The 12,870-nt window shown below is 39.2% G+C and overlaps 1 protein-coding gene across 3 annotated transcripts in view; it reads right to left on the bottom strand.

Annotated features, from left to right (window-relative positions):
• The window catches only part of inpp5a (inositol polyphosphate-5-phosphatase A), a 220,012-nt gene that overhangs the window by 47,240 nt on the left and 159,902 nt on the right, over positions 1-12,870 (bottom strand). For all 3 annotated transcript variants that reach the window (XM_015033581.1, XM_015033583.1, XM_015033582.1), the window contains one exon: positions 3,421-3,505. In XM_015033581.1, the coding sequence (XP_014889067.1) occupies positions 3,421-3,505 (85 nt within the window). The remainder of the gene's footprint in view (positions 1-3,420; positions 3,506-12,870) is intronic.

Here is a 12,870-nt window from a genome sequence, read left to right as displayed (position 1 = left end):
ATGCAATTCCACACACAACCGCTAGGGGCGCTGCCGCGTTGGTGGCATAGATAAGACTGAACACACAAGAAGAATAAATCTTCAGGTTGAATGTGAAGGAAGCTCAACATGTGTCTCGTCTTTCTCATACCACAGCATTAAAGAACTATGGCCAACACAATCATGAGGAAAACTGGGCACTTGACACCGACACGCTTCACAAGAAAAATAACCACAAAGGGAAATTGATAAAGAAGCGGGCTGTTGACAAAGTCCTGTATCCAAGCACATCACTGGAATGTTGAGTGGAAGGAAAAAATTTGACAAAAAGGTACACAAACACATCACTGCCCACAGTCAACACAACAGACATTTTATGGTGCATTTTATGTCTATAAAGTGTGGAGACATGTAATCGAACTCTAATGCAGACCAAAAAAGCGGATTCTGGTCCGCCTAAAACCCTCGGTCTCTGTTCGGTTGAGGTGAACTCTGGCAAGGTTAGAATGCATATGTGAACACCAAGTGGACCGGAGACCGCTTCAAAAGCAGGAAGCGGACAATTTGCAAGGCATTCTGGGTAAATATAAACAAAACAATGCGAGAGTCTAGTGCTAGCGGGAAAAGTGGCTTGTAGTTTTTTTTTTTTTACCAAAGACAAAAGAGAAATCTTAACCTATAAAATCTCAAAGCACTCCATTTTTGTTCACATTTCGTAAAGAAGGAGGTTGTGTTTGGTGTCTTCTTCAGAGGTCTTTATGTTGCTTCCTTCTGTGGTTCTTGGTGCAGCGCCACCACAGGCGAGGTGAGGAATTGGTTTTCATAGAGTTTGGTTGGTTCGATCCCAAGCAGTGTGAAAGCAAAAGGCACCAGATGAAAATGTAACAAATGTACCTGATACTTGGTGCATTGATGCAGTAACTCATGCAAAATAAACACTGACCAAATATTTATTAATTTTATTCAACATTGCTAATTTTCTGTAAAAGAATTTGTGGTTTTATTACCATAAAACATCAATCATCAACAGTTATAAGATATAACTATTATAATTATGTTACTCTGTATATGAGCTTCACTTCTTGAATTGATTTACGGAAATACGTTCGCTTTTTGATTATTTTCCAACTGAGTAAGATGCAGCTATATTTTACTGCCTTTTAATGATTCCAGACTGAGATACAAAGACAATAAAGCAATAAAAAAAGAACTCCCCGACACTGAGAAAGAGAGGCCAACCTCCCCGTGTCTGAATCAATCTGCAGATAAGTATGGCGGATCGATCCACCAGCAGCCCATCTACAGCTAAGCACTTCAGTGGATGTGCACTAATTGTCCTGTTGACATTAATTGTCATTAAAGGGCTTAGAACGGCCTCCGAGCTGTGAGTTACATCCTGCGGAGAGGTTCCAGCCCATTTGTTTATCAGTGACATCACGGCTCTCTTGGCCGCTAACACTCGGGTTGCAGCTGGGATCAGACGGGCCGATCCCAGCGTGGGTTTATGAAGCTTCTGAACGGATGACATCATCAGCTGTTGTCCTCCAATCAACTGCCACAGTGTTTTAGCAGAGGGGGAAACTGACTGTCCAAAGGCACTTTACCTAAATCTTTTTTTCTCAGTGTTTCCTTGTTACAGTTCTTGTGTTTTGACTTTTTTAAAAATGAAATATTTCAGTAAAAGGAGGAGCTGGACAATACCAAACTGTATACAATAGTTCAATATTTAAGGATTTATATATTGCTTAGTTAAAAATAAGCAGCCTGACTTGTTAAATAACCTTTTTTAAAGCTTGTGTTGATTGTAATCAGTCATCAGTTGGGAGTTATTCCTCCTTTGGACTGCATTTATAGATTATCCCACTGTGAACAATCCACAGGAAATGGGGTTCGAGTTGTTCTGACCCAGCCATGTAGCTGTCACCATTTGGTCTTCATCAAACTTAATAAACGTTTTACTTCCTCAATTTTTCTTTTTCTAAGAGATCAACTTTGACGACACGATATTCACTCACTACCCAGAGTCTTCATCATCGGTGATGAAGACATCACTAATCTGAGGAGTACAGAAGGGCAAAATTTAAATTTGTATTGAAAGTTAAAAAAATGAGGAGGAAAGATTTCAGGATAATATAATCCTTTCTTTTCAGCTTATTTCACCCAGAACTAGAGATGTAAATCTTTCAGTATCTAACTCTGACTTTTAGGGTCTTGATTTGATTAAGAAATGATTTTTAATTCAGAAACAAATGTTTCTATTCACTCTAAAATATTTAGTTTGAATTACGTGACAAACATTTGTTTGTGCATAAAATCCTGTAGCTTAAATTACCAACACTAATTTAGTTTACCAGTCCGGCTTTTTCTAAAATGAAAAAACATCATTCAAAATATAATTTTACAAAAAATTAAGCAGACCAAAATCGATTCAGAATTGCGAGGACTAGGAATTGAGATTTTCCATACAGATTTTTCTTCTGCACCTCCATCCAGAAACCATAAAAATGGCTGCTTTTTGTAGATTTTAAAGCTTCGAACCCGACATCCTTTATCCGAGAGAGCCCTGATAAGATATCAGAATAATAATGTCAATGTGGCAACCTAAATGTGTGCCAGGTGACATGTAACTGCAGACTCCTGCTACTGAATAGCCTCAGTGTTTTTCCCATCTGCGGGAACAGAGAGCGTTCTTGTATTTATTATCTCCTAAGCAACACACGTTCATATGACCAGCAGGTCCATGTAATCCAATTACAACCCCAAAATCAAATATTCTGCACTAACTCCAAGGCGATGATGAATCAATGCCCCCTGATGGAGTGGAAAACACATGAACGAGGAACGCCTCGGCTCAGTCGGTCATCCCCTAGTGGGCGGATGACAAACTACAGAAAGCTTCCTCTTCTCTGCCTCAGAGTGAAGTGCTTCCTCAGTCATTTGATTCCTCCACTGAGGGAGCTTCCCGCTCCTCTGAATGGGGGTTCTAGTTGAAGCCCACACCTTGACCAGTAGTCCCGCTGATTCCAGGACCATTGTGGAGGAAAAGAGTGACTCTCCCACTCTGTTATCATCGGACATATCGCTGTCTGCGGTGGGCTTTTATGACTTGTCCCACCCCCGGCCATCTACTCATGGACAATGCAGACTAGCTGCACTGCTTCAGTTCTCAGTGGCCTCATTTGCAACAAGAGGAGAAGGGAGAGGAGGAGGAGTAAATGGCACCATAACATAACAATACACTTGGAGACTCAGTTGGCAAACACAGCTGGGGCTGCAACAGTGAGGCGTTTAATGACTCATAACTCTGAGCCGACCGCACACAACTAGAACCACTTTTACTATATTGCAGTTGCCCTCTAATACACGTTCTACATCAACATGAAGCTGGCAGCACTTGCTGTTGCCGTTAAAACACGCATGTATAACAAAAAGGACACTAACCTCGAATAATTCCCTGGTGTCCAACCTGAAGTTAAAGTCCCCGAAGAGGAAAAATGGCAGCTTCTCGTGCTGCTCGTCTGAGATCCTGCAAAACAATCCAGCAACAAATCAATCCAAAGAAATGATCTTAGAAAAAAACTGAACAGGCAAAGCAACTTCACAGCCATCAGTATTAATTGTTGGAGACTTTTAATTGGAGGGGGATTAGGATCATGAGGGTTACAGCACCACCTGGTGGACTCAACAACTCCCTTTAAGGGGGTTAGTGTTTTTTTACTTGTTTATTGTAAAGATGTCTTACAAGCTTTAAAAAGATTTGCTGCGTTGCATCTTATTGCAAAAATCACAGGACAATGATGCCAAGTGTCCTCCACTCATATTGGTGCACTGTAAAGCAGTAGCAGAAATAAAAAAACAAATAAATAAAATCTAAGTACAAAACTCAAAATTTGACTTTGAGAGATGTTATACAGTGAAGAACAAAATAATGTAGTTGTTTTTCCTTTTACAGAATCATAACTAAAATTAGATGTGTATTTTTTAGTTTTTTATTCTGTTCCCACTTGGTGAAACAAAGACACAATCAACGCTCTTTACACACAATAGAATCACCTTTAAATTAATCCAAAAAAGAAAATCGACAGAGCAAAACATCAAAAAATGTTTCATGTTGTTTCCATCTCTTTGTTAACAAGTAGAATAATAATCAGAGGAAACAGGAAACATTTACATGTAGCAATGTTTAATCTAAAAATAAGGAATTTTGCAGAAATAATAAAAGTAAAGTAACATTTTCAAACTTTACATATTTCATTATTCACTTTACATTAGATACACATTTTCTGGCATTATTCTCCCATTTCTCCCAAAAGCTATAAATTAACCATGGTCACCTCATTCCATTCGCAAAGCATTTTTAATGAACACTTTAGTTATTTTTTTGTTTTTATAAACAGATCTGAGAGTTGATTTCTACATCTCCATCATTCAACGTGGAAAAGACAAGAAAACATCTTCAGAAGTCAGGAAATGACAGGAAAATAGCTCATCACCTCAACTTGCCAACATCTACAGTTAGAAGAATTATTAACATTAACAAACTTCAGGGAGACCCAGACAGGAAAATGGGAAAAAAGGCAAAAAATGAGAGAGATGGAGCAGGAGGTAAAGAAACTCTCCAAAGCTCACTGCAGCAAAGGGCAACAGCCTGAGCGTCACCATAGCAACCAGCTGACTCTATCTAGAGGCAAATTAGCTGTTTATAAGTGACGTGATGGTGATTGCTAAACTCTTCAAAAAATGTGTGCTGATCAAGCAGATCAGGTAGATGTGGAGACTAAGAGTAACTGTAAAGCATGGTGGAGGACCAATGATGCTGTGGGGATCTTTATATTTCAAAACCTGCACAGCATTATGAACCATCTGAAATATGAGGACAAGTTTTACAAAAACCTAATGCCCTTTGTTAGAAAATGGTTTGTCACTGGGTTTTTTTGACATTGTGATGATCAGAGACATGAAGCTGAATTAGCAAAGAAATGGACAAAAAGACAGAAAATTAATATTCTCTAACCTCAGTCTTCACAGCCAATTCATCTCTGAATACTCTAACATTTTAAAATGTTTCCGAAAATATAATGTAATATTGACTAGAGAGGGATGAGCACGTTCTAACACCAAATAGGTCTTTAACTGTGGCATTACTAGAAATTATTTATAACTGAATATGACATTTTTCTGCACTTAAATAAATAAAATCAAAGTTGGAATTTTTCCACATTTTTTGATGTGGTAATGTGAGTTTATGCTACTGCGATAAAAAACAAAACATTTATTCCAATTCATTTTATGAATCACCGAGAGAGAAACCACATGTGATAATACCACTTTTTTTTTTTTGTCATTTTCTGCATTTTTAAAGCTCGTTTTTGTCTGAAGGAGAATCAAAACTTATTAATTATCCTATAAAACTCAAAATCTTGAGGAAAGAAACAAATTATTTGCCCATTAAGATTGAGATTAAACCCCATGTCTGTGTAATTTTATTCAGATAATCTAGTTCTGGAAAAGCTCAGGGGCCTTCATGTTCTGCAACAAGTTCCTTCATCCTCTGGGATTTGTCTGCGGTGCATTTCCCATCCATGCAAGGCGTCTGAGTGATCGGGCAGGACAGTTTATTAGCAGCTGACGCTAAATTAATAATCCTCCATAGTTGCTTTGAACGACAGAAAATTCACTTTGCTGAGCTGATCAAAGGGATGGCGAACTAACACGACTCGGTTCGGGTTGGCTCTAAAGCTCGGCAAAACAAAAACGCTGGGAATTTAGGTTTAAGGAATTATCTTCATATCAAGTTTCCCCTGCCTTTAACATCATTACATTGAGGATTCTGTTATATTATCATTTCTGTTTCAAGCCAAACACATAATATCACACTGTTGGAAGAACTTGGTGTTCCAATTAAATCACTTATATAAAATTTTAAAGAAGCAGATTTATTTTTAATATTTGAGTCATAAGGAAGTGCATAAATCTTCCTCCTCATCCATGCAACTTCATCAGAGTGCCAGCATCCCAGCGCTTTAAAAATACATAATAAAATTAAAAAATGCACCTAAGCGACATATAATGAACTCCTATGCCTCATCGCCTACTTAGAAGTGGCTCTTCTACTGAGCAGAGATTGGAAATTAAGGTGGATGTAGTGCTCGCTCTTGTTTAATTAATGAGTCAGGATGCTTGGCTCACTATCTCTGCTAATCGTGCGAATAAATCTCGCCGTTGACTTCCCAGGCGCAGATAACAATATATTTATGAGGCCGTAAAGAGAGGAGAAAGCCTTTCACTGTGGTGGGTCTCAGTCTGACCGGCTGTCGCAAAGTCCGGCGGCGAGGAGGTGCGAAAAGCTTTCACAGAAAAAAAAAAGAGAAAAAAACTCTTTCGGTTTGATTTTGCATTGGATTAAACAGAATCTGGTTCATTTTCTTTTTTATTTCCTTTAACCGGTTCAATAAAAACTGAGAAAACTTTAATAAATCAGTCCATTCTGGATGACTGTGGCTGATGTAACTTTGTTTTAAATACATTTTAATTTTGTTTATTCAGTTTAGGTTGTTGTAGATTTTATCTCCAATTATATAAAAACATAAAATCAATCAACAATATGACCGTTTAGATTCAGTTAAATAAAGTTTAGTGAATATCTTTATTAGTTAGTTTTAGATTTTTATCTAGTCACTTTTTTGTTTACTTAGTCATTATTTGTTTTAGCAATTTCCTAATTTACATATTCTTTCTTTAATTCTATTTATTTACTTTTCTATTCATTCAACCTTTTATTTATTCAAATGTTTTATTTATTTACATCACATTATGTAACATTTTCCTGATTTAATCATCTATTTATTTTTTCTTCAATAAATTCTGTGCATTTTAATAGCCAGCTTAATGGGTACAAATAAACAACTTTACAACACTTAACTCTGCAACACTAATAATTTCTTAAAACTAATTTAGTTTCATCTGCATAAGTATTTTAATGGGGGGGTCATTTTTTTATTTGAAGCAATATTTTAATATTTTTTACCAACTGATATTATATGATTGTTTTTGTTTCAAAAAATATTTTACTCAACTTTCAAAATCAGGATTATTTTGAATTCAGAAATAATCCCAAACATGCGTTTAAGTTAAAATGAAAATACTACATAGAACACAAATGTGATATTTATAGACCAAATATTTTAGTTATTATTTTACAGTCAACACCTTCATGATTCATCAGCCACTGGAGTCCAGAGAGTGAAGTAAAACATTTTCTGCAACCTCGACGTTAAAACCTACTGACGCTATTACCACAGTAATACTGAGTGTTTGTGTGTCCTGCAGCTCATTAATTAACTCGGACTGGTGTCATTTACGACACGACATGCTGGTGCTAAGAGACTGAGCTGTATAGAAACACTTTGTCCAGCCAAGCCAAGTAGAGGGCAGTAACACGGCTAATAAGACGTTCTTATAACCGTGGGAACTCAAACACGCCTCGGGTGAGAAGAGAGTTTCATCTGATCCTTTAAAAATAGAGCAAAAAGTCTGAATCTGTCTATTGAGACCAGGAGTGGAAAAGGAAAGACCGATAAGTAAACGGGTCAAGGAAGGAAACAGTCATAAGTGAATGTTTCTCCACAGCTTGCGGTCTTTCTCTCGCTAACAGGCATGTCTAATACCAGCAGGCTGGCTGTTTTGTCTGCGGCTGCGAGGTTTCAGCCACAGGTCAGAAGGTAACACTCTGTTTACACGATCATTTCCTAAAGCACTCATGGTGACCCGCCGCTATGAAAGTTGACTTTTTTCCTTGGCCATTGTGGAGGGTCGAAGAATTGCAACATTAGCTACAGCTACTAGGCATGAAAGGAGCCTGAGGGTGGGGGGTCCAGAGCTCAGGGGTGCCACCCCTTCAAACCCCCCTCCCAATTTGCTGACCCTCACCCTTGGTGGGGCCCCTCCATTAGCCTCGTCATCATAGTCCATTCAGGCAAACTGTACCAGTGTCAGTGACATTTCCCCACAAAGACACACTCCTTTGCTCAGTCTATAAACATGCTTTCTCCGGGCCAATTCATCGCACGGTGACACCCATGAAAGAGCCTCTTCACAGGGCCCCGTTCTCACTGGGGCCCGGGTTGGGGCCTTCCACAGGCCTTCCGAAGGGCCACACAAAGATAAGGGTCAGACGTTAATTTATTACATGGCCCAGAACCTTGCTCCCAGGCTCCTTTAACCACCACCACAAAAGCAACCAGTGCATCTTCTCTCTTTCTGATTCTAATTCTCTCTAACATGCAAACAAACTATCATTAAAATAAATAAACATGCATTTAAAACTGAGCATTTCAGAGTTTATTACCCTTGCTTATGACATATAAATCTCCTTGAACTCGCCAAGTCCCTGTTCTCAAACCCCAATCGCTCAGTGGCTGCTGCTCAGATTATATGCTGATGACTGACAGCTATACTGAGCAATAACAGGAGGTCTCTATGGGATTATGAGGGAGCAGCGTGGGGCCGTGTCACGATTACATTGACAAGCTGACCGACCATACGCTGGCGGATCAGGTTCTGCTTTGCACACAATGGCCCAGTTGAACACCGTCAGCCATTGTAAGTAAATGCCGAGACTTTGGGAGAATGTTAACATTGTGAAGAATTTGCCAGTGACGTCTTTTTGAATGGACCACGGTTGGCCTCCGACAGGACCTTTGACATCGCTGGACAACCACGGCATCGCCCCGCAGTTAGCCACCCATCTCCTTAGTAACGCCCACCCCAGTAAGAACACCATGCAGGAAAGATGTGGTGTGGGGGGGTGCATAAGTGGACAGCGGTCACACAGAGGTTAGGGACCACTCAAGAGACGGTCCAATTGAGTAAGAGACCAGGAGACAGGTTGTTAGACAATACAAGTCTCCAAAGATATTGATAATACCATTTTGGCTCTTCAAATACATGCTCCACAAATTTTGTGTTACCACAATGGAATCATCAATGATTTTAGAGATACCACCGATAATTTTGCAGATGGCTTTAAGGCGATTTCCAAACAATCTGACAGATTATTTTCATGTGGTAAACATTTGTTCTGGTTGAAGATGCCCCAGCAAATTCACCTAAAGACCATACTGGGAATGCTCAGTGTAACAGCTCCATCTCAGATTCTACTCGACCAGCATTTTAAATGTTTAGGCTTCCAAAAACCAACACCGGTTGGTCAGAAGAATCAGAACCAAACATGGAGAAGCAGCATTCAGTTTCTATGCTACTTTAATCTGGAACAAACTTCCAGAAAACTGCAAAGCAGCTGAAACACAGAGTTCCTTTAAATCAGGGCTAAAAACTTACCTGTTTAAAGTTGACTCATAATAACTGGAACACTGATCAATATACTGTGATGAATATTTGCTTGACAAAAATGTAATATTAATTGCTTGTTTAATAATTGGTGACTGTACTTTTTTGATGATGTAAAACCACTTCAACTGCCTTTTTGCTTAAATGTTCTGAACAAATAAACTTGACTTGATCAGAACGGCTCCATTTGACACAAACTTTGACCTAAAATAAGTCTTCAACATAACAATGATCCCATCAAAATAGATAAAAAATAAATGAACCAACATGTTTCAACGGCCTTGAAATTGGGCCTCTGTCTCTTTAAGAAGCTCCTACTCTTTCCAACACTCCACCTTCAGCAAGTCATCACAGCAGTGCTCCTCCATTATGCTGTTTACAACCGTTCTTAGGAGCATTGGACTGAAGTAGTTTGCATGATGAAGTCAGCAAACTTTCAGTTCCACTTGGTGTTTGCTGATTATTGCTGCCGCTAGTCTGAAGGAGCTGAGAGAGGAAGGCGGAGCTTTGTGAGAGCAAGTGTTTAAGCACATCTGAATGGTTGCCAGGGGAGATTCAAGGACTCCTCAAACATGCAACAAAGAATCAAAGCAACACTCAGGTATGTTTTTGATGAGGGAATAACTTTAAAACATGATATAAAGCTCCAAAGTGTTGATTTTACATAATCTGCTCATCTTACTGTAAAGTATAACATCGCCTAGAAAGGTGCACAAAAAATGGCGAAGCACATTTTTACATGAGGTTTGTCCATTCTGGTTTATTTTTTCTTGATTGACTGAAATTCCATAAATGCATCTGAATTTTCATTTGGATATTCTTGTAGAAGTTGGTAATAAACACAGAAAAATGTTACTGATATGGATTTAAGACATCACAAGGTGTCAATTTAATTGGGAATATTAGCATAATGTCTGCAGAGACACCTTGAGAAGCTCCCTGTGGCTTTGTGGAAGACCTGCTTGTGATTATCCTCTCCTCCCTCTTGCTGCTCAACATGTCTATTGGCTGGAGACGAGCCGGCCTCTCTCGGCTCTTTCAGCCTGTTGTTCTGGGAAAAGCCTAAAGGGAAACATTTAGATTGGAGGGCTCTTTGAGACGCTGTGACAGTTGACTGATGACCCTCCATAAAATGACAAAGCATCGCTGTGTGGTGGCCAGTGCAGCCCACTGCCTCCCCATGGGAAACTAATTGCTTTGAATTGTTAACGGCAACATTATTTTTCTGCCAATCATTCCTTTTCAATGGCCCCGAAAATGAGCATGAAACAAGTCTTTTCAGTGAACAAAACAGTTAAATGTCCCCAATGTTGATCAAATTAACTTCAGCACTGTGACAATGGACTATATTTGTGCGAAAATAATGGTGCACCACAAAGGAAGCCTTTATACCAGGATTTCACAGTTGTAATGTAAAACTGTTCTCCCCTGAACCAGACCAGCCACTCTGAATGGGGCTTGGAAAAAGAAACAAACTTCAACACACAAAAGAGATTTTTTTTAAAGGAAGATGGAGGGAAAAAGTGTTGGTTTGATCACTTAACAGCCAAAGTTTTTCATCAAACAGAAAAATCTGAGGTTTAGCATCACTGAAGCAAAAAATGAGATGGATTTTACATGAAGTTCTTCTTGCTGAAAAATGTAAAGTTCAGGTGTTTATCCCACGTGTTAAGGTTGCTAAATACATCCACAGAGTCATAGCAAAAACTGCAAATTGTTTTATACATGCAAAACATGTTTTTTTCCCCCATTTTACGTGGCGATTTCCAGAAGGGAAAATATGCCCAGTGTATTTTCAAAGTTACTGCACAATTTTTGGAGTTTGCATGTTACTGCATGATATAATTTTCATATCTAAAACATACCAGGAAACATTTTGCATGTGAAATGTTTGGTCACATGTTATTACCTGAGATAGTTGCCTGATGCATGTTTACATGTTACTACAGAGTATAATTTACATGTTAAATATGTGGGAAAAATTCTAGTCAAATTCTAATAATGACTTCATTAAAAATGACAAAAGCAGACACACACTGCAAAAACACAAAAGTATTTGTGTAATTCCTAGTGCAAATATCTTAGTACACTTGAAATGAGACAAAACTAACTTACAAGTTTTCAGCAAGAAAAATGAGCTTGTATAAGTAAATAATTCCTTAAAACTGAAGAAAATGAACTAGTTCAACTGGCAAATTATTTCACTTATAAGAAGACATTTTTCCCATGTGATAAGTGAAATAATCTGTTAGTGGAACTAGAACAAACAAGCTCCTAAATGCTGCTGAAAAGTTACTTGTAAATTACTTTTGTCTTATTTAAAGTGTAATATGTTCACAAAGAAACACCAAAAACAATTTGTAAAATGTTGTGTTTTTGAGTGTTGCAACCATATTTATGTTTAATTAAATACACCATCAGACAAAATGGGAAAATTGTAGAATTTGAACTTCCAGACTTGTGTAAGTATGGAAAACCAGAACATTCATACTCATGCCTGCTTTCAACTTATCATTTAAAAATGGGGAAAAAAATTATTCTGGAAATATGTGGAATTTCATGGTTCCCGGTACTGCAGGGGAAAGACGGCGGGTGCAGCACTTTTCATGCCTGTTCACTTTCTCTGAAACCGTCGTGCGCAGATCCGGAGCACCGGAGTGAGAAAAAAACCCGGCGTTTTTCAGAGGGAAGGGGAGGAGGAGCACAAAGGCTGCTCGGCTTCTGTAAAGGGCAGTGAATAATGGCCCGCTCCTTTCACAGAGCCTGCTAACCTTTTGGCAGCCACCAGCAAACTCCATTCTACTCCTCCGATCTGGGGGGACAATGTTCCAGGGCCAGGCTTTGAATGAGGCGCTACCACCAACAGTGTTTCCATTCAACGCCTGGTTGGGAACCATCTTTTTGGCCATTGTCCTAACTCTGACTCCTACCCCCAGAAGGAAAGCAGGAAAAGGGACAGGGGGAATACCTAAAGCCAGTCCCCCCACCTTCTCTCTCTATCTCTCTCTCCAGTTGAAGGTTTAATCTCTCACTTGGAGATGGGAGGGGACGGCGTACACACCGCGATCACATGTCAGTGCCGCCTGGACCGAGTTTCAGCCTGCACCTTATCTGTGTCTGGCCTAATAATGCTGCTTACAGCCCATTGAGAACACATCTGATAAGGCTTTTCCTCAGTGGCCCTTTTAACTGCTAAACAGTGTTTATCTCCAAAGCACTTCAAGGCCTCTGGGGAACAATGCTGAGGAAAGGCGGTTAGCCACTATTGAGTCGCATCAGAAAGGCAGCGCTCTGCTCTGCAGCCTGCAGTGATGTGAGGGGAAAGCAGCAGGATGCTTGACATGCAGCCTTCGCTCTTTTAGCTTTTGACGAATGTGAACCTGCAAACTCCAGCGTTTACCTCAGAAACTCAGTCCTGGAGTAAAAAGGAGCATTTTTATAGGAAATTAAAGAAACTTTATTTTTTATCTCCCATAATGCTTAGGGGGGAAAAATCTAATAGATGTCACATGTGGAAAATTATATGGGAGGGAGGGAGGGAGG

This window comes from Poecilia latipinna, unplaced genomic scaffold (genome assembly GCF_001443285.1).
Source record: "Poecilia latipinna isolate Pla-1442-1.1 unplaced genomic scaffold, P_latipinna-1.0 Scaffold273, whole genome shotgun sequence".
NCBI lineage: Eukaryota > Metazoa > Chordata > Actinopteri > Cyprinodontiformes > Poeciliidae > Poecilia > Poecilia latipinna.
Note: the sequence above shows the minus strand (reverse complement) of the source record. Positions and strands in the feature narration are given on the sequence as shown.